Source organism: Geotrypetes seraphini, chromosome 3 (genome assembly GCF_902459505.1).
Source record: "Geotrypetes seraphini chromosome 3, aGeoSer1.1, whole genome shotgun sequence".
Taxonomy (NCBI): domain Eukaryota; kingdom Metazoa; phylum Chordata; class Amphibia; order Gymnophiona; family Dermophiidae; genus Geotrypetes; species Geotrypetes seraphini.
This window is the reverse complement of record NC_047086.1, coordinates 152,440,787-152,463,406: the sequence shown is the minus strand read 5'-3', so window position 1 is coordinate 152,463,406 and position 22,620 is coordinate 152,440,787. Positions and strand designations below refer to the sequence as shown.

General features: G+C 45.0%; 2 protein-coding genes across 2 annotated transcripts in view; both read left to right on the top strand.

Annotated features, from left to right (window-relative positions):
• Positions 1 to 7,546, top strand: part of LOC117357202 (nephrocan-like) — a 39,357-nt gene extending 31,811 nt beyond the window's left edge. Inside the window, exon 5 of the mRNA XM_033937574.1 lies at positions 6,549 to 7,546. Coding sequence (XP_033793465.1) covers positions 6,549 to 6,996 — 448 coding nt within the window. The 3' untranslated portion in view covers positions 6,997 to 7,546. The remainder of the gene's footprint in view (positions 1 to 6,548) is intronic.
• A 10,031-nt stretch (positions 7,547 to 17,577) lies between these two features.
• The window catches only part of NUS1 (NUS1 dehydrodolichyl diphosphate synthase subunit), a 30,560-nt gene continuing 25,517 nt past the window's right edge, over positions 17,578 to 22,620 (top strand). The window contains exon 1 of the mRNA XM_033937670.1: positions 17,578 to 18,192. Within this exon, the coding sequence (XP_033793561.1) occupies positions 17,787 to 18,192 (406 nt within the window). The 5' untranslated portion in view covers positions 17,578 to 17,786. The remainder of the gene's footprint in view (positions 18,193 to 22,620) is intronic.

Sequence of the window (22,620 nt, the reverse complement as noted above, 5' to 3'; positions counted from 1 at the left end):
TTTAAGTCTAAGTTCAGTCCCATAGAGAGGGACATTCCTTTGGGACATGTGGAGGGTAGGGGGTTGGGACATGGGGGTGGGGCATATGGGACATGTGGGGGGGGGGTAACGTGGAGGGTGGGACATGTGGGACATAGGGGGGTGGGACATGTAGGGGGTTGGACATTTTGGGATAAATAAATATCCGGGCAACGCCGGGTAATCAGCTAGTAAAGCATATAATAGTCCAAATAAGAAGTTGCTTTCTGGGAGAACAGACTCAATTCAAAGCAGTTACTTTCTCTCAATTTCAAGCAGCCTCTTTCCCTCGACGAGGATATGTTTCAGCTGGTGTGTTTTCATCAGGAGAAGTAAAACACACCTTACAAACTCACTGGTTGAGATGATACCAAACGATGTTTTGAACACAGTTCAAAAAGAAAACTCATCACAGAAAATGAGCTGTAGCGAGTAAAACAATCAAATACTGAAATGCTGAAAGCCAACTGCTGTCAGATGAAAGACACACACAGAACAGCACAGATACACACACATGCAGAGAGGCTGGAAAGAATTCCATAAGCCACGCTTTCCCCACTTATTCTTTCCAATTCAAAAATGTTGGAAAATAATTGAAAGGCTCATTTTCAAAGCACCTAAGGCTTAGAAAGCTGCATACAGTGTATTACTGTGCAACTTTGAACGTCTATGTGCTTTCAAAATGAACACCTATGTATAAGAGGCCAAGAATATCTGTCCTGTCTAGAGCACATTAACACTCTGAAAATTTAACAAAATGAACCCAAAATTTGGCATCGGGAAAACTGGTGAAAAAGCACACCAAGGGAGTCTTTTACTAAGGTGCGCTAGCCGATTTAGCGCACGCTAAATGCTAATGCATCCATAGAATATAATGGGTGTGTTAGCATTTAGCGCGCATTAAATCAGCTAGCGTGTCTTAGTAAAAGACCCCCCCAAGTTTGAAAGGGGCCAGATAAACACACAAGTGAAATAAAGTTCACTACAAATGTTCTAAAATGTTTTCTTTTTAAATTTTCCTTTTTGTTAAATTTTCCTAAAATATGCATTTATCATGTAAGAATAGAGAGAAAAAAACAAAAAACACATCAATCCATCCCTTTCCTTCCTGAAATCAGACTGCAAAGTAAAAGGGAAGGACAACACAACTCGTATAAGGAAAATCCTGAGTAAAATCCTTGAACATAGGAAAATTGGAGGTCCCTACTGTACAGATGAAATATTTTTAACAGCAGCCTGAACTACTAATATCCTCTACCACAGGGAAAGCAGCATCAGCTGGCATAATGATTATCTTGTTACTCAGGAAGGAAGCAAGCTGTAAAATCAGGTAAAACGTGTATTTGACAGATTGATATTTTTAAATAACATACTTGCAAAGGAAATTTAGCCAAACAAATCTCTCAATTGTAGGACCTGTGGTCTCATTAATAGGAACTTATTCTGCTTTTTTAATGTGGCCACATCAGAGTAGGCCCTAATTTTACTATTACAGAGCAAAACTTCCCTATCAGGATCTAGGACAATGCATTTCTATGGGAGAAGTGATCCATGCCAGTGCTGCCTGATTCATGATTCAAATCGATTCACCGATTCATTTCAGGTGAATTGATTTGAATCAATTCAAAACAAAAAAAAAATCAGCCTCCTAATTCACTGTCTGACCCTATCTCCTTGCCCCCTAAAGCAGGATCGGCAGCGCTGCCTCTTGCTGGCCGGCGCTGCCGCTCCTGCTTTAGAGGGCAAGGGGGGGAGGGTCAGTCGGGAAGTGCTGCAGTGTCTGGCTTCACCCCTGGCCTCCCGCACCTCCCTTTACCTGATTGCAGCAGAGAGCAGCCTGCAGAAAGGATCACGGGTACTTTAGCGATCCTTGCAGGTTGCCTAAGGCCTCTGGAGCTATCATCCCTCTGCCGCGATCCTGCCTCTGATGTCAGAGGAGGGGCGGGACCGCAGCAGAAGGATGACAGCTCCTGAGGCCTATGGTAACCTGCAAGGATCACTAAATTACCTGCGATCCTTTCTGCAGGCTACTCTCTGCTGCAATCAGGTAAAGGGAGGCACGGGAGGCCAGAGGGGTACACACAGGCCTTCCGTAGGGGGAGGACGACAGTCCTTCGGAGGGAGGTACAGTCCTTCGGGGGGGGGGGGAGACAGGCCTTCAGGGGAGAGAGTCCTGGTGTAGAAGTACACGGAGGGAAGGGGCGGTTTAAAGATACGTGCATATGCTGGACTTTGGGGGGGAAGAAATAATGGGTCTAAAAAAAGAGGAGTGGGAGAGAGATGGTGGATAATGGGATTTAGGGACCAGAATAGAAAGGGAGAGAAGTTGGACACAAGGGATGTTGTGGAGGAGGGATAGAGATACTGGATAGGAGGGTAGTTGGGAACAGAAAGGAAGAGATGGTGGACCCTGGGGTGGTGGAGTAGTTGAGAAAAGGTGGATCTGTGGATGGTGATGAAAAAATTGAAAGATGCCAGATCTCCAGGGGAGGGAAGGGAAACGGAAGGGGAGGACAGAGATAGAAGATTGATGGTTAGCACGGAGAAAGAAGAAAAGAAGGCGATCCTGGCAAACAAGTTATCAGAAGACAACCAGAGCCTAGGACCAACAAGATTTGAATATTGACCAGACAACAAAAGGTAGAAAAAATAATTGTATTTTCTGTTTTGTAATTACAATATGTCAGATTTGAAAAGTGTATCCTGCCAGAGTTTTTGTTAGACTGGAAAAGTGAGCTAGGATTTAACATACAGAGGAAAAGTCTTTTTTGTTTGTTTATTTTGTTTACACCACTGCGCCACTCCTCCCCCCCCCCACCTATCCACAACTAGCCCCTTTCTCTCCGGTCCTCTCCTGGCCCCCCCGGAGACTCCCCACCTTGTGCCAGCCCTTCGCTATTCGCTCCGGGCTTCTTCCTTATTTTATTTTTCCTTATTTCTCATTCAATCTGCCTGCCCATACACTGGAGTTGGTTTTAAAAGTATTTGCAGAACTCCAGTTCATCTGCATTTTATGCATAATATTCCATCTTGCACTCACATTAAGGAAATAAAAGGACCAGGTTAACTACAACACCAGCTCTCAAGCATTTTCATTTGGGGCCCACTTTCATAAAAGACCTGAGTAGAGAGGCACCTATGAGTCAGATCTTTCCTATAGCTTTAGAGGGCACATTTTGTGGTCCTGCCAGATTTATAACAAGGGTCTGTTCATTTATATACTACAAGCTTTTGGGTTGGTGTCAATCATATTTCTAAGAGCTGATGGCTTGAATCGGGCTTAAATTAGGATCACTCAAATGCAGGAAGTGGCTCTCTATCCTTTATGGCCTGTATTTTTTTTCTTGGTTTTTCCTCCTGTTTAGGTTGGTGCGTCTTATGGTCAGGTGCGTCTTATAGAGTGAAAAATACAGTTTCTTTAATGCCCAAAAATTTGACTACATTACCCCACTTCTGAAAAAGGCACATTGGTTACCTATATCCCACTGGATCACTTTCAAAATACTTTTTCTCACCTTTAAGGTACAATCTAACCATTTACCCGTGTTTACTGATAAACTTCTGATACAATATATAACTTCTAGAACACTTTGATCATCCCAGCAATATCTTCTTGCGATTCCTTCTATTTGACAGTTATTTTATGATACAACCCGCAAAACAATTTTTTCAGTGGTAGCTCCCACATTATGGAACTCAATCCTATCAACATTGAGGCAAGTATCTAATTCCCCCATGACCCTGAACATCTGCTATATTATCTATTCCTTCCAATAAGAACTGAGGGTAAGTGTCATCATCCAACAAGGGAATCGACCTAATCTGGTATGAACAGCGCATAAAATGAAGGACGCTGCAGCTGCTACTTTCAGTCCTAACGCTAAGGCCTCAAATTGGCTTTCCAGGACTGAATCCCATCTACCATTCTGCACATCCTTGAATATCACTCCTCCCTTACCGGGCAGAGTCCATTTAGTAGCCTGTGCTACCAAGGAGACCACCTTGGGTGCCATCGGATACATTTTGGACATGGCCCTAGTCACTCCCAAGGGCTCCTCAGGATCCTCCTACTGCTCCTTGAGAAGCAGTGTGACATTAGGATGTAAAGCAGTGGTAGCCTGTACTAGTACTGTCTGTAGTAGTGCTGCCCGCTTTTTGCAACATCCTCCAGCTTCCCCCCTGGCCTCCCACTCTTACCTTCAGATAATTACCGCAGCCTGCAGAGAGGATTGCCAGTGCTGTAGCAATCCTTGCAGGCTGCTGTTGTACTCAGCAGCATGTTCCCTCTGCCGCGATCCTGCCCCTGACGTCAGAGGAGGGGCGGGACCATGGCAGAGGGAATGTGCTGTGGAGGCCGATGACGATCCTCTCTGCAGGCTATGGTAATTAACTGAAACTAAGACCGGGAGGCCAGGGGGGAAGCTGGAGGATGCTGCAAAGAAGGGGGGAATATGCAGGCCTTTGGAGGGGGGGTGAAGACTTATAAACTACAAAGAGTTTTACCTCATGCAAAATTGTCATTTCTTTAATAAGACATTAACTATTTTTCTGCGGCCCTCCAAGTACCTACAAATCCAAAATGTGGCCCAAAGGGTTTCAGTTTGAGACCATTGATGTAAAGGAAGCATGTGGTCTGAGCTTTAGAACAACTCATCACTGAAGATTGAGCAGCAGCAGATTGCGGAGGCTCTTTAACGCCTGCAAAGCCCTTGTAACAATGTCTACCAGACCCGCTGGCTTAAACAACCTGTGCAATATTGATCATCTCTCTGATCCAGAGCATTCACTGCCTGCTGATCTTGAGATTCTGAGCCTCCAAACATGGATGGCTTACTCTGGAAGAGAAGAAGCATGGAATCTGAGTCTGATTCATTCCAGTTTCATTCTGATTGGACTTCCGAGTCTGTGGCTGCACTCTGCCTACCAGACCCTGAGCTCCTGGAGGGCACCTAGAGGTGGGAGTTCCCCAATCTGATCCCAGAAAACCTCAAAATCACAATTTAGAGACACCCCACCACAGATTTTCCCCATAGGCTATAATAGCTTGTACTCACATGTGCCTGCTTGTGCTGGGAATTGCTGCAGCTGCCCAAGCAGCTGAGGAAAGAAGATTTCTACTTTAAACAAGCCTGAAACACCAGAGGCTTGTATCTTCGGGCTGCCAGCTGACCCAAAATAGGTAGTCTGAGAACTCCACCCCTTCATGGTTCCACACGCGACAATGGGTGGAAGACACCTCGGGGCCCCACAGCCTGCGCTCAAGCTCCTGTCAAAATCAGGGGTGAGCTTTGCTTCTAAGGGAATGGTCCCTGAGCATCCACGACTGTTAGAGCAGGCTGACTAAGCAGATACTTCAAGGGAATCCTGCCAGGTACAGAACTCTGCACCAAAGTACTGTGTCTCTCAAGCAGCAGAGCTATCCTATGAACCCTGGGAACTTCTGCAGCACTGAAAAGCCTGAAAATAACAAAAGGAAGTCAGATCAGATCAGATCAGAAAAACACCTTCTCAGCTTGTTTGCAGAAGGAAAAACTGAGTGACTACAGCACAGCCACTGGGAAAGGAGATGAAGCCAAAGAAAATGATTGATGCCTTTTGCAAACAAACTCGCTGTTTGAGGGTGAATACCCAATGGTTCATGCACTAGAACCACACCTACTTTTCAGGTAGGCATTGGAGGGTGCCTCGAGTTAGGCGTCACTAGGCACTGTTCTGAGTTCCATGTAAAACTCTTAATTGTTAATTTTTTTTAAAAAATTATCAATTAACTTTAATGGTGCAGTCAATTGCCACACCATTGAAGATAATTAGCATAATTTAAGCTGCACACAGATTTTAGTTAGACATCGCTAGACATCTAAAATTAGGGTGCATAGTGGTGTCGAACATAGTCACACTTTATAGAATCTGACTTTCACAGAATAAGTCCAGAGACACAGCCCAAAACGTAAGCACTACAGCTCACAACATCACAATGCCACCACAAGTCATCCCAATAGCAGCATGGATGTATGCAGCATGTAGCAGGATGGCACATACCTCCTCTCTAAAGTAAAATGTTAAGGTCCTGAATCTCAATATACTGTATATATATCTACATTGGAAGAAAGGCAGGGGAAGGGAGATATGATAAAGATGTTTCTGTCTCTGTTGCAAAGTACACAGGAGATGAGTCTCTTTCAATTGAAATAAAACTCTGGAATGTGGGGAGTAGGATGAAGGTTAATGGGCAAAGACTCAGGAGTAATCTAAAGTAATACTTCTTCAAGGAAAGGATAGTGAATGCAAGCGGCATGCCGGTGCAGGCAGTGGAGACAGCTGTATCTGAATTTGAACAATTAATAGGATCTCTAAGGGAGAAGAAAGGATGGTAGATGCAATGGATGGGGAGACTGGATAGGCTAAATGGTTTTTACTTGCCTTCATTTTTCTGTTTCTATGAATCCAGAAACATACTAAGATAGTGAGGATCATGAAAGAATCATTACAATAAATAAATAAAGTAATGTATTTACCTCATTTTTTTTCAGGCTTCCAGACACTCTTGCAAGGCTGGATCTGAAAGGGAACAGCATAGAGGATATCAGAGAACAAGAACTGAAGGGCTTGAACCTGTTACAGGTTTTAAACCTTCGGAACAACAGGATTTCTGCGCTAGATGGCAAGGTGTTAGAGTGCTTGCCTCGTCTTCGGCATCTGTACTTAGATGGGAACCCTTGGAACTGCACCTGTGACCTTCTGAGGGTGAAAAAACTACTAAAGGAGAAAGGCACTGACGTTCGGAGTGGGCAGTGTGCAGAGCCAGCAGAAAGCCAAGGAGAAAGCTGGATGTCTTCCAGAAAGATCCTGCAACATTGCAAGGACAGCCCATATTCCACTGATAATGGGAAGGAAGTTAGCCAGAGTACCAAACTGAATGAGAAGGCCGGAACCAAAATCCATATGGATGATGATGACTATGACTATGAAATAGATTAATCACATATCTTTTGTATGCTTCTGTAGTGCCCTTCTATGTTTACTCGCCAGTGTTGCCTTTATATTGCGTGTTTGTGTATGGGTGTATGTGTGTAGAGAGGGACTGCTTAGGAAAATCTGTGGTATAGAGGAAGAGAAGTTGAAAGTAGGCTTAAATTGCTTTTTATTTTCACCACACTGCATACAGAAAAGGGGTCCCAAGTAGGCCAGACTGCGAGGGGCCTAGGGATAGGAAGTTTAATAGCAGTAGAAAGGGTTGATTAATTATTCCTAATTACTTTCTGCAACAGGAGTGAATGGAATCATAGTATAATTGAACTTTGTTAATGGGGGATTAAATGAGGAAATAATGTAGTTTAATGGCTAGCAGAATGGAGTGTTAGGCTGCCTAGTGATAGCTGTGGTTCGACTGCTTTATCATTTGGCTCTCTCCATGGCTATGAATAGACAGTCTGTTGTGTTAGTGCTCTGGTTGGGATGAACTGGAAAAAAAATTGTAGTGTAAGCAGGTCAACTGGTGGTGGGTCTCTCTCAGTATTGCAGCCAATTGGGGAAGGGGCATATTTACATTAATTTGACAATTCTGTCACATTTACACATTGAATTATGTACATTTTTGTTTGCTTTGTTAAAATAAAGTCTTTTTTTTACATTTCCAAGTGTCCAGTTAATTTATTTAAGACAGAAAGATCTCAGGGAAAAAGGAAAGGGTACGTGCAAGGAAAACTGCAAGCAGAAAGGAAGAGATACGAGAGACAGACAGAGGTTAGAGTGGAATTAGAAAAGGTTCAAAGAAGAGCAACCAAAATGATAAAGGGGATGGAATTCCTCTTTTATGAGGAAAAGCTAAAGAAACTAGAGTTCTTCCATTTAGATTAGAGATGGCTGAGGGGAGACATGAGTGAATCAATTTTTTACTCCATCAAAAATTACAGACTAAGGGGAAACTCAATGAAGATACAGGGAAATACTTGTAAAACCAATAGGAGGAAATATTTTTCGCTCAAAGAATAGTTAAGCTTTGGAACTCATTGCCAGAGGATGTGGAAACAGTGGTTAATGTATCTGGGTTTGAAAAAGGCTTGGACAAGTTCCAGGAGGAACAGTCCATAGTCTGCTATTTAGACAGATATAGGGGAAACCACTGCTTGCCCTGGAATTGGTAGCATAGAATATTGCTACTTGGGTTAGTGCCAGCAGTGGTGTAGTGAGGTTAAGTGGCGCCAGGGCAGTGTCACCCCCTCTCCCAACTTCTTCTCCGCCCCCTGGCTCCTTCCCAACCCCCCCTGCCGCGCATGCGCCCCCATTCCGTTCCCCCATACCTTTTTAATTTTCCAGGCAAGAGCAACAGCACAAACTTGCTATAACTCAGACATCACTTCCTAGGTGCAGGGCCCGGAAGTGATGTCAGAGAGAGGTGACACCGATGCGAGCAGCAAGTTTATAATGCTGCTCATTTGAGGAAAAATTAAAGAGGTACGAAGGAAGGGAAGGGGCACACATGCAACGGGGGGGGGGGGGGAGAAAGAGGTGGAGTGGAAAGAAGGATGGGTGCCTGCACACTTTACAAAGTCCGCACCAGGGTGGACCACCCCCCCTTACTAAGCCAGTGCTACCAGGTACTTGTGACCTGGATTGGCCACTTTGGAAACAGGGTACTGGGCTAGATGGACCATTGGTCTCACTCAGTATGTCTAATCTTATGTTAGACTGTAGAGAAGAGGAAGGGATATGAGAGAAAGTAAATAATAGTACCTATGAAAGTGCTGATATTCTGTACATTTAGGCATGTAAGTGGCACATAAATGCGAATGCTCCGTTTAAAAATTCCCCTTAATATGCTCAAGTGTACTTCAAATATCATTCAAGCCACAGAGCTCTGCATGATTTGGAAAGAGGGAGGGCTTGGCAGGAAGACCCAAACAGATTTCACAAGCATAGTCAACTGCAATTTACAAAATGATCATCAATCCAAGATGATACCTAATACATTTTTATCTTAATCAGTAAACAAAAATCCTCAATCATTACAAACTCAGAAACAGTTTAGATCACAGATCACAATTCTCCAATAATATTTCAGACTTATGTAAATTTAGGTAGGGCCCCTTACGCTGTGGTAGCTAGTCTGCTGTGGCAAATGCACCGAAGCCCATAGGAACTAAATGGGTTTTGGTGCATTTACCGCAGCAGACTTGTTACTGTGGCTTTGTAAAATGGTCCCTATATAGTTTAATAGTTTAAAATACTTAATATACTACCCTTCAGAATGGTGTACAATTCATAAATTATATAATAAAAATAAATAAAAGATAACAATAGAACACTATTAAAAATAGGAAAGATTCAATGTACATTCCAAGACTCACACATAACAACCTCCAATACAGTACAGATAAAAATGAAAGTTCCTCTTCAATGTGATCCTCCAAACACTTTCTGAAAACAATAGCTTTATTTTCTCTTAGCTACTGAGAAATGACTGAAATACAGTCCTTGACTGCAGTTAAAGACATAGATGAGTTACTAGAAACAGGCATGAAGTCAAAAGCTTGCACAATGGACCAAATAAATGTTAAATAATAAAGTACACAAAAACGAACTTAGAGGGAGAACCATAGTTAATTGCATCCAACTTGAAAAAGTCTTATTAAACTATATTGCGCTTGTTGGGTGTCAGCATAGCTATTGCTAGCAATCAGCATTTTCAGTTGGCATAACTAATGTCAGCAAAGGCCTATGGGAAATTATATCAATCTGACTCTGGAATGTTGATGCAGAATTCTGTGCTCCTGCACAGAATTCACATACATTAATCATTCAGCCAGACTGGATTGTTTATCAAGAAGATAGGCTGCTTGAATGGGACAAAGAAGCCAGAGACTAATCCCATCTACCATGCCTGCAAGTATCACACCCTCCTTATCAATTAAATTAACCATTGTTTCAAACAGTTTACAAATTCTAAATAGAAAGATACTGGGAAATACAATAGTTTCTATATTCAGAATAAGATTCCAAGCTATAAAAGCCTCCTCTCTGCAACACACATGGATCTATCTCTTTCTCTGTCTATCTCTCTGACTATCCTTCTCTTTATCTATGGAACCCGAAGCTTAGACCATCACCCCATCCCCCTTTCTCAATCTCTCTCTGGATCTCCCTGGAACTTCACGCTTCTATGTCTCTCTTTTCCTCTGAACTCTGTAAGGCAGGGAAACTGCTTTGCTCTCTCGTTAATTGTAATGCTTAATTGTAATGCTTATGAATATTGCTTTTCTGTAAGCCTACTTCTGTAATATATTCTTTATGCAATCACCTCTGGCTGTGTTTCTTATTTGATTCTACTCCTGGTGAATCTTCTGTGAGGGAACTGAACCTGGGACCTGTGTAAAGGGCGCCTCTCACGTAACCCCTACAACCTCACCTTGAGGGGAACCTGACCTTCAAACCGGTACTTTGGCTCAATGGCAGGAAAACCAGGAAACATTATTTCCCATATTAAAATCCCACAGACAGACAAGCAAAATACCATGAGACAAAGTAATGCAAGGTTCATACTATATTTTAGCTTCCTTTCCCAAGTCAGCTTTCTAGTTATCAAAAAGTATACTGTAATTTAACAATTAAAATTGATGATACTTTTACTTTGTAATTTTTATTTCTATTTTTAAGGTAAATGAAGATGAGAGATGCATGTATGTTGTTTCCCCCTGCTGGTGAGTCCAGCATGCAGGTCCTGCAGGCACATCTTTTGTGACTAAAGAGGGATGGCTCTACTTCTCAGGAACTGTGTTTACTCTCTCTTTAATTAAAAGACAGGCTTCCAGAGACACACCGGTCACAACAGTCATTAGTACTTTTGTTTGTATTTTTAAATCTGGAAAATAAGCAGGACATGTTAAGTTCCTATACAAAATATTGCAGCTTTCCTTAAAATTCCTTTCAAAGACAAAAAGCTCATTCTCTTTAGCACCTTTCTATACCAGGATAGCATCCATGTCGGACAGCCTTTTTTCTCAGTGGCTATTCTCAGTTGTCTTTACCTGACAAGTCAATTTCTTCCTTTCTCACCAACCTTGATGCCTGGCTTTCCTTCTTTCTTGAACCTTCATCTCCATCCCTCACCCTTAGTTACTTTAACATTCATACCAAAGACCCCTCTGACTCCTAGACTTAGCATCTTCATTCAATCTTTAGCTGTGCTCTACCACTCCCACCAAAATGGCCTTGATCTTGTCTTCTTCTCCAACTCAAAAAAAGATATAGCTCCTTTAGTAATTTCTGCTCCTTTACTAATTTTTCCACCACAGACCTTCCCCTTTCTGACCATCAAAATAACATAGTAAATGATGGTTGAATGGTCCATCTAGTCTGCCCTGAAATCACATGCATTACAATTTCATGATTAAATTAAAATATCTTTTTTCTTTGTTATTTATGGGCCATAGACCTTAGAAGTCTACCCGGTACTGTCCTTAGGTTCCACTTCCAACTACTAGAGTTGCCATTGAAGCTCACTCCAGCCCATCCAAATCATCTCCTTTGCTGGATCAGACTGTGAAAGTTTGCTCATTTATATTCTAATTAGCGGTCTTCTGTGTTCATCCCACACTTTTTTAAAATTCCATCACAGTTTTCCTCTCCACCACCCCCACGCCCCAGACCTGGCCAATCTCCTTCAAGAAATTTAGGAATCTGCAGGCCATTGACTCCAGCACCCTCTCCACTATAGTATTATCCCTCCTCTCAACCACTATGCTACACAAGTCAGTCAATGACGCTGTCTCCTCCTATGCTTCTCCTCCTGACCCTTCTCTCCTCTGCTCTAGATACCCTCGCTCCCCCTACTCCACGTTCTGAATTTACCTGGATTTTGATGGGTTGAATTTTCAGGCAGCCTATATTAGCCTCTGGGATAGCCTTCTGTTGGGATAGCCTTCAAATCTTCCTCTTCTTCCTCTTTAGGCTGCAACAGGCATATTGAACATTGCAAACTCCCTTGATCCCAACTGAAACTAGCCTTGGTCATGCTGAGGAAATCTCTGCCTAAAAGATTTACAGGCAGCTGGGAGCTGATTAGGAAAAGGAGGCAGTATGAATGTCCCTGCAGGCCAAGAGCCAGCAGTGGTGATGTAAAATGAGGGACTTCAGTACCTTCTATGCCCTCACACTGACACATCCATGCTGGGGTATCCTGAAGTCTGAGTGCAGAATGAGTGGCTCCTGAGTCCAAAATAAATCTGCAGGGTCTGCCTTCCACTGTCCCTTCTATTTCAGCTCCCTCAGTATAGGGCAGCTGCAGGACCATCAGAACTGGAGCTTGTGTTTGGGTGGGCGGGGGATGCTGGTTCTCGGGGAGGGGGGGAGGAAGCACACCAGTAGCCTTGGGGGTAGGGTGAGGTGGAGCAGTGCCAGTGGCCTCAGGGGGTGAGGAACGAATCAAGCGAGTTTCCCTTACTCCCTTTGATACATGAGCAATTTGGTTTACGAGCATACTTTGTAAACCAAGGTTCCACTATATATATATATATATATATATATATATATATATGAAGATATGCCTGCTCACCAAAGAGAAAGAGGAACGTCTCCAATGTGAAGATTTCTTTCTTGGACAGTGAGCCAGCCTCTTCTGTTCTGCAGGGTGTTAGACTGTTTACGACCTGTCTCAGGGCTCTATTCTGGAAAGGATACAAGCAGGCACTGACAGCTGTGAGTCCTTTGATGACTAGAGGTGCAGTCACTCCGGCAGGGAAGAATCTCAGACTGGGTCTCTCTTCAGTGCAGGGAGACACAAGGAAACTGGTTCCAGTAACTTGATTCAGGACAGCCTGAGTATGCACCTGAGCTGTGCATAGTACTGCTGCTCGATTTCCGATTCGAATCGATTCACCAATTCACTTTGGGTAAATCGAATAGAATCAATTTGTTTTTTTAAATTGGCCTCCCAATTCGGTGACTGACCCTTCCCCCTCGCCCTCTAAAGCAGGAGTGGCAATGCTGCCTCTTGCTGGCTGGCCACTCCTGCTTTAGGGGGCGAGGGGGAGGGTCAGTCGGGAAGTGCTGCAGTCAGTGTCCTCTAACTTCCCCCTGGCCTCCCACTCTTACATTTACCTAATTACTGCAGCGGAGCAGCCTGCAGAGAGGATTGCCGGTACTGTAGTGATCCTTGCAGGTTGCCATCGGCCTCCGGATCTGTCGTTCCCTCCGCTGCGATCCTGCCCCTGACGTCAGAGAAGGGGCAGGACCGCGGCAGAGGGAACGACAGCTGCGGAAGCTGATGGCAGCCTGTAAGGATCGCTACAGTACCGGCGATCCACTCTGCAGGCTGCTCTGCTGCTGTAATTAAGTAAAAGTAAGACTGGGAGGCCAGGAGGGAATATACAGGCCTTCGGGGGGGGGGGGTGTGCAGGCCTTCAGGGGGATGCAGGCCTTTGGGGGATGGGGTCCCTGGTGTAGAAGTACGCGGAGGGAGGGAAGGGGGGTTCCATGACATGCATATGCCGGATTCTGGGGGGAAGAAATAATGGGTTTAAAAACAGAGGAGAGGGATAAAGATGGTGGACAATTGGATTTAGGGAGGGAAGGAACAGAAAGGGAGAGAAGTTGGACAAAAGGGATGATGTGGAGGGGGGTGTGGGGATAAAGATACTGGATAGGAGAGTAGTTGGGAAGAGAAAGGGAGAACTCATAGATCCTGGGGTGGTGAGGAAGGAGGGAGAGATGCTGGATGAAAGGGTAGTTGAGAAAAGGAGAGATGGTGGATCTGGGGATGGTGGGGTCCATCTCTGCAGCTGCGGGGATGGGGATGAAAAAAAGGAAAGATGCCACACCTCCAGGGGAGGGAAGGGAAACGCAAGGGAGGACAGAGATGGAAGATGGATGGTTAGCATTGAAAAAAAAGAAAGGAGATCCTGGTGAGTTATCAGAAGACAACCAGAGCCTGGGACCAACATGATTTCAATAATAACCAGACAACAAAAGATAGAAAAAATAATTTTATTTTCTGTTTTGTGATTACAATATGTCAGATTTGAAATTTGCATCCTGCCAGAGCTGGTGTTAGACTGCGAACGTGTGCTAGAATTTAACAGAGAGGAAAAGTATTTTTTGCTTGTTTATTTTGTTTACACCACAGCGCCAGTAGGAGAGGACAAAGGGGGTGAAGAGACTATAAAAGAAGTGAAGAGGCTATAAAATAAACTCACCAGGATGTTTGAAAAAAAACACCCAATTGGGCAGGAAAATTGAATTGAATAGAAAAATCGATTCAATAGTCTGAATCAAATCAAATTTATTTTTCCTGAATTGGGCAGTACTGGTGCATAGGATCAGGTCCAGGCTGTCTTAGTCTCTTCACATCAACACCCCCATCTCCTCTCCTGCACACACTTGATGTTACCTTCTCGACCTCTCACGACCAACTCCCCATCTGCCCAAGGTCCAGTGACCTCATAAATTGTCCTGGAGATAAGATTGCCAGGCTTTGACGACCACCGGTTCATTCTGGATCCTCCTTATCAAATTCCTCAGGCGGTGGGCCTCCTTGGCTAACAGACAAGCAGCTGGAAATTCCAAGATGCTGACAGAAAGGAAAATGATTTTTCCAACTAGGCCAAAAGCCTAAAAATAGTGATACAGGCATAGGCCTATAGATCGAACTGCTTCTATGTGAAAGCATGAAAGAGTGCTGCAGTCATGTGAGGAAGATTCAGGATGGATCTCCAATGGTAGGAGCCTGCTTTTGGTATGAAAAAGGATATACAGTATCTGCCTGAACCCGAGTGTTCGGGCTACACTGGCTCAATGGACAGAATATCAAGCAGCCTTCCCACAGTGGCCAGTACCCTGGATACCTACTCCAGGTGCTCTGCTGGAGAGTCCACCAACCAATCCGCCAGAGGTCAGGCAAATTCCAGCTTGTATCTGGACTAAATAATATACAGAACCCACCAGTCAGACAAAATCTGAATCCAGGCCTTCAGGAATGCACAGAGTCTGCCCCCAATATGTAAAAGGGGACCTCCTGGCTTGGCGTTATTGAGACTTCTTAGTAGATAGAGGAGCTTGGGAAGCGTACTTGTCATGTCTGGATCTCGAGAACCTCTGCCTGCATCCCTGGTAGAATCTCTGTGATGTGGAACTGGAATACATGTGAGAATGCCAGGAGCCACAAAAAATAAGAGTGCCCCAGCCTCTAAAGCAGGGGTGTCAAAGTCCCTCCTCAAGGGCCGCAATCCAGTCCGGTTTTCAGGATTTCCCCAATGAATATATATGAGATCTATTTGCATTCACTGCTTTCATTGTATGCTAATAGATTTCATGCATATTCATTGGGGAAATCCTGAAAACCCAACTGGATTTTGGCCCTCGAAGACAGACTTTGACACCCCTGCTCTAAAGGTTCTGGGTCTGGGTCTACTATCAGGAAGGGTCTTGGTCAACGGTCCACTACAGAATTCATGAATTAGCCAGATCTTTAGCAAATAATAACTTCCATTTAAAAAGTAGTCTGGCAAGAATAGCTTTAGAGTTGGAATCGCTAGCCTTTTGTCTGATCCATAGCATTCTACAAACAGAAATGGAATAGGACATGAAGAATGTCACACAGGGCGCCAGCCACATAGACCACCCCTGATAACAGAAGCTGAGGGGGAGGCTTGACACCTTCACTCACCAAAGTGCACAGACTGGAAAGACCAGCACACATGACAAAGGATGCCGTCAAGGCAGTTTTGACTCCCCAAAGCTACTGCCTCAAAAAGTCTCTTTGAGAACTATATCCACACAGTGGTCCTGCATGTCCTTGAGCACCACACTGCCTATACTCGGAAGGGAGGCATGCTTAGTGACCTGAGCCACCAAGAATTCACTCTAGGCTGACTAAAGAGTTGCTGATACTCCTGTGCCATAGGACACAGACAAGACATGGATCTCGCTACTTTGAGAATCCCATTGCTCCGAGATCAGGATGTTAATATCAGGATGCCAGAGAAAGGCAGACGATGGAGGTCTTACTCCATACATAAGAGGAGGTAGAAAGAGCTGGCCAAGTGACCAGAATCAATTCATGCAGAGACTCCAAAATAAGGTCCGGAAGGCAGCTTAAGTAAGCACAGAACCATGGGATCGTCTCCTGACTGTAAAGCCAAAGCTGGGTCTCCAGCCACAGGAAGAGCGTCCCCTGACAATAAGGGATTTGTACAGTGGTCATCATCATCAGTGTCTCCTGTGAAGAAGTGCCATGTGTGTCAATGTCACGAGGAGACAAATCAGAGGTGCAGTGAGACTGTGAAGGAGTTGCATGGCTCTCGTGAAAGGACTTCCACAAAAATTTCAGAAAATCTGAAAAGTCCTCTGGACCTTGGCACATGGAGTCACCCTTGGATGACTTTAGCTTGCGCTTCTTGGGCTGGGGGTTTGACTGCATCCTGTCGAACTGAACTATCTGGATTTTCAGGCCCCCAAAATAGAGGCCGTCCCAATGGGCTGGCTGCCCTTTTAGACACCTGTCTATGTAGAGGAGAGGTTAAGGTGCCCGTTCCCACTTTTCCAGACTGTGCTATGCAAGAACGCTCTTGAGGTGCCAAAATGTTGCAATCCTTGCATGAATTTGGGGTAGAAGAGCTCAAGGACCCCAGCTCAACCAGTTTTCAGGCAAAAATTGTAGTTTTGGAAGTGCAGGGAACTTTGAAAAAAAGATAGCTAAAAATCCAAGATGGCTGCTGCTATGCAATTCGTGCCTTAAAAACACTAATAAAACACTTCTGAAATGTGCAGAAATGGCAAAATTAGGATTTCTCAGGTGATGGGAACACAGAAGAACATGCAGAAACACCTCAAACCCTGAAATTCAGACCTCCCCCTTTTCACCTCACAGCCTGAAACGGCACAGTGATTTGTGCTGAACATGTGCTGCAGCCTGCCTCAGCCATTTACAGCAGCTGGAAAGAAGAATCACTTCCTCAAGCTGGGAATGCCTCTTCAGCGTTGATCTTCAGGCTGCCAGTCAGACACGGAGCCTGGCCGCACCCCCAACCCTACAGACCGATAGACGTTTACAGAAGGGGGGAAGGAGAAAAATGCAGCCAGACACCTTACCCACTGCTGAGCCTCTTAAGGGTGCCCGACTGCTGCTTGAAACCCTGCAAGACAGTAGGTGAGACATAAACACAGAGACAGCCCCAAGCTCTATAAAATATGTGTGCAGGCAGGCTAAGAGGTACCATGAGGCACCCCCTGAACGTGGTACCTTGCTGTTAGCTTTCAAGGACCAATCACGTCAAAGAACGATGCTTGTCTGGGCAGTAGTATCCTTACGCACACAGACGCTCATAAGATAGACAAGACTCTTGGGACATACTATTTTAGTGCATACTTATGAAGGGAATTTATAAAGTACAATTCTGGAATCGGGACACACCATTGATAAACACTGGCCTAAGCACTATTGGAGAGCTAGTGGGCGTGTCCAGAGACAACTCCCCCTTCCTACTAAGAAAGAAACCCCAGCGGAAATGACGCATTATTCAGCACTGACCTATCCTGACCTTCCATATACGCGTCTTCTGGGTGAGAGTTGAAAATGTTGTTAGAAAATGGCGGCCTGCCGACTGTGGTGTTGGCAGTAAGGTGTTGGAGCGTTGCATTACTTCCTCCGCGGAGGGAGGAGGAAGCGGAGGTGGGCTTTGGCATGCCGAGCGCGGCGACCTGCAGTTAAGCTTTTCTCTCACCTTGTCCTCCGCCGGGACGCGCGCTGTTGTGTCTCAGCTCGCTCTTCTCTCGCCATGCCGGCGCTCTACGAGCTGGCCTGGCGTTTCCTGCACACGTTGCTCTGCTTGCAGCGGACTCTACTGCTGTGGTTTCGCACGCGCCTCTGGAACTGGGGTTGGGTTTACCGCCTGGGACGCTTGGCGACCGCTGTTCTCGTGCCCACCGCCTTCGGCTTCCAAAAACGGGCGGCAGGGCGCGGCGAAGGGAAGGGGCGGCTGCACGGCGGCGGCGCGAGGTGGAGGGTTCGCTGGCGCACGGATGCCCGGTCTCTGCGAAAGGTGCCAGTGCACGTGGGGTTGTTGGTGGCCGACGAAGAGGAGGAGCAGCAGCAGCGTGAACCTGGCTATGTGGAGGTTGCCAATCTGGTGGTGTGGTGTATGGCGGTGGGCATCTCGTACGTCAGCGTTTACGACAGCCAAGGTAAGGACGGTGGGGCCCGGGTAGGGAATGAATGGGTCCACCTTTCTGCCCCGCAGTCTCGCACTCGTCTAGTAATTCATTTTACTTGCTAAGTTCCTCCATAAGGTGTCATCCCCTCCCCCCATCACAATAAACAAGACCTGCACGCAGATTATATGAATGTGGAATAAAACATGCATAATTGTGCCTGATCAGTCTTGAGAAAAAGTAAGACACATCAAACCAAACTGTGCTTTATTTTTCTAAGTTTGACAATCCTATGAGTCCAGGGTGATAATATTGGGGTCCTAACAAGGATCCAGGTTTCGGCAGTGTAAAACTGCCTTCAGGAGTCAGAAACAACTATTGGAAATAAAAATATACAGTAAAAATAACTTAAATAAAAAGTATAAACCATATGAAGCAAAAATTTGATTAAAACATAATAAAAGTCCAAAGGAACAGGACTAAAACATACCTATAAATCAGACACATTTTAAAACCATTAAAATTAGGCATAAAATGACATTGAGAAACTGATGCAAAAAGCAAATGTGCACAATGGCATATTTAAAAAAAGAAAAACATGTTTGGATCAACTATATGATAAAATTTGGATATAGAAATAAACATGAATAAGATAAAAGTAATTTCAAGGCAAAAGGAGAGCCGTAATGGCAGAACACTGAAGAAACATCTTGTACTGTGAAATCAAGTGAAAACTTATTCAAGGTGCAATTGCGAAGGGAAATGGCGCATTGAAAGCAGAAGGAGACACCAAAGTGTGAGTGAGTCGCAGGTAGAGCTACTAGGTGAACTTTAACAGCATAGACTGAAATAATGTGGCATTCATGTTAAAAACATATAGTAAGCATACCTGTAAAGTGCACAGAAGTGGAATGTGTGCCAGCAAAAAAGACTTGAACAATAAAAGCTATAAGAGAATGTGGCCAGACAGAAGTTCAGGAAAGTACTAGAAACACATCCATACAAATAACTAACTTAAAAAATGATACTGATAAAAAATTTTATGCTTCGTAGTCTCGATGAAGCTAATACTTGTGAAACTAGAAAAAGTGCCATGCATGCGGTTTAGATGACTTAGTCTGTGTCGGCATGCATAAAGGATTTAAAGGGGCATGAACAAATGGAAAAGGTTAGTTCATTCTGTCACCTAAGTTATTCTTAGAAATATTGAAATTGACCATACAGATTGATCGTGGAGATTATTTAGATTAAAGAGACAATTATTGGGAGAGCTCTAAGGCAGACAAAAACCAAATTGAATGTACATTGTTACTAATGTATTTAAAAGTATGCATATGTTGTACTGAACTGCACTAAGAGATTCAAAAGCTTTCTGTGCTCCTGCCGTGCTGTTAAACTGATTGCTGCCATGAGTTCTGGTTTCAGCTATACCAAGCAAGAGAGTGCTTTGGTGCTGCTGCTTGGAGCTGAGTGGCTTCCTGAACGGCTCCCGCAAATTCTCGTGAGACTCGCCACAGCCATTCAGGAAGCCGCTCATTGCTTCTGCTCGGTACAGCTGAAGCCAGAACTCACGGCAGCAATCGGTTTAGCTGTGGGTCAGGAGTGCGGAAAGCTCACTCTTGCCTGCTACACCTCTGGACCACCAGGGATTCCAGAGAGAATATACAATGGAAAGGGCAGGGAGGGGGGACAGGGTGCAGGGCCTGGTGCAGGCCTGTGACAAGTCCGGGAAGGGGTGGGTGTTGGCGCTGGCCTGAATATAAAGAGACCCCCGTTGTTTGAACCTTTCTGTCATTTGTAATGCATTAATTTTATAGTCGTCTTAGTTTGTAGTGGGGATGGGCAGTGGGGAAGGAGGGGGGTGTGAGAGTGTAGAGTGGGATTGGGTGCAGTGGTCAGGGTGCCTGGCGAGAGAATATACTTCTCCTTCCATATTCGCGGTTTTGATTATTCAGTTTTTAGCTTGCTGGCTCCTCCTCCAAATTACATCAGCTTGCGTAGAGAAATAGCTGATTTCAAGGATTTACAGAAAAAATCGCTGATTCCCAGTACTTTCTTCACCTTGTTTTGCCTCTCCTTCAGGAACAGACCAGGTCTCCCACCATGTTATTCACTGTTTCAACATATTCATGATGGTTTTTAATAGAAAACAGCAAATAACATATGAAAGAGTTATTCACGGTTTTTCTATATTTGCGGTTCGGTTAATCCCCTATCACAGCGAATATGGAGGGAGAAGTGTGGTTAAGGTGCAGCTACCTTGGGAACAATGGGAGAAATGGGGGGGGAGAGGTAGCCAGGCTGCATCTAGCTGGGAGGCTAAGCCTCTCCAGTGTTCCACTCATGTTCTGGAGGGTCTGAACCCCCAGATCTGAGAGGCACTGAAGTGAGCTGGCCCCCATCCGGATGAACTCGACCACCATCTGAACCTCAACCGCTGTTCCTGGTATGGGCAGAGGCTGTTCCTGGTATGGGCAGAGGCATGGGAGAAGTGGCACGGTCCACAAGGATGGGTGCTGCGAACGGGGAGGTTGCAGAGACAAGAAGGCTAGAGGTGGGGAGAGGTGAGGTGAATTGGGAAACAAGGGATGGATTCTGGAGTGAGGTGGGGTGTGGGACCAACCTGGAGGGGACTAGGGGGTCAGGAAGAAGGCCCGGGTAGGGGAAGGGTCCAGGATGATGTGGTGGTAGGGAGGCAGGTGGGAAGTGGTACACTTGTGTGTGATAGAAAAAGGGGGATTGTTGGCGGGAGCTGCCTCCAAGCTCACATCAGAAGAGAAAACATAAAGGATTAAGACAGGCAGGAAATATTGTATGACACCAAAGCCATAGCTCCCCCGCCCCCCCCCCCCCACCCACACACACCAACGAATAACACTGTAATCATCTGGCCTGCAACCCAACCAACATGGTTTCTGGACTGTACCTGGGGTGTTGTCCAGATTTTCACGATCTGTGCACACCCAGTCTGCATAGTTCAGGCGGAGGTCCTGCGCCTTTTTTTTAATTTTTAGTTCTCCCTGGGTGCATGGTGCCACAGCTACCTTAAGACATAGCCACAGTCCCATACTTGGGACAGAGACATGGATTGAAGTTGCGGGTCAGGAAATAGATTTGCCTTGCTATGGGGATAAATTTGTACCCGTGATGATAATACTTAAGGGAAGCACATAGGTAAAAAAAGATGGGGGGGAGAGAAAGGAAGAGAGACGATATGTGCCCCTGTTTATCCACCCTCCCAAACTGACAAAAAGCACTATAAACACCACTATTATGGCCTGAGGGGAGGAAACGGAGCAACTTCAGAAAAAGGAAGTCGAAGAAGTGGTTGTCAGAAAGACCAGAAAAGCATTGCCGTCTGTCTATAGGCCTAACTCAGAAAACACGCATATCAGCGTGTGAAAAACAAGCATTTCATGAGCGTCTATAACAAACGCACAATATGTTGCGCTTGAAAATGTTACTTATGATTGTGGCATTGAGGCCCCCTTGTTGAATAGCTCAATTCAATTCAATTTTCCTGCCCAATTGGGTGTTTTTTTTTTTCAAACATCCTGGTGGGTTTATTTTATAGCCTCTTCACTCCTTTTATGGTCTCTTCACCCCCTTTGTCCTCTCCTACTGTCACTGTGGTGTAAACAAAATAAACAAGCAAAAAAGACTTTTCCTCTCTGTTAAATTCTAGCACACGTTTGCAGTCTAACACCAGCTCTGGCAGGATACAAATTTCAAATCTGACATATTGTAATCACAAAACAGAAAATAAAATTATTTTTTCTATCTTTTGTTGTCTGGTTATTATTGAAATCATGTTGGTCCCAGGCTCTGGTTGTTTTCTGATAACTTGCCAGGGTCTCCGTCTTTCTTCTTTTTCAGTGCTAACCATCCATCTTCCATCTCTGTCCTCCCCTTCCGTTTCCCTTCCCTCCCCTGGAGGTCTGGCATCTTTCCTTTTTTTCATCCCCTCCCAGCAGCTGCAGTGATGGACTCCACCATCCCCAGATCCACCATCTCTTCTTTTCTCAACTACCCTTTTATCCAGCATCTCTCCCTCCTTCCCCACCACTCCAGGATCTATGAGTTCTCCCTTTCTCTTTCCAACTACTCTACTATCCAGTATCTTTATCCCCACACCTCCCTCCACATCATCCCTTTTGTCCAACTTCTCCCTTTCTGTTCCTTCCCTGCCTCCCTAAATCCCATTGTCCACCATCTCTCTCCCTCTCCTCTGTTTTTAAACCCATTATTTCTTCCCCCCCAGTCCGGCATATGCATGTCTCTTTGAACCCCTCTTCTCTCTCTCCCTCCCTCCGTGTTCTTCTACACCAGGGACCCCATCTCCCGAAGACCTGTCCTCCCCCCCCCGCCACTGAAGGCCTGCATATTCCCCCCTGGCGTCCTGGTCTTACTTTTACTTAATTACAGCAGTGGAGCAGCCTGCAGAGTGGATCGCCGGTACTG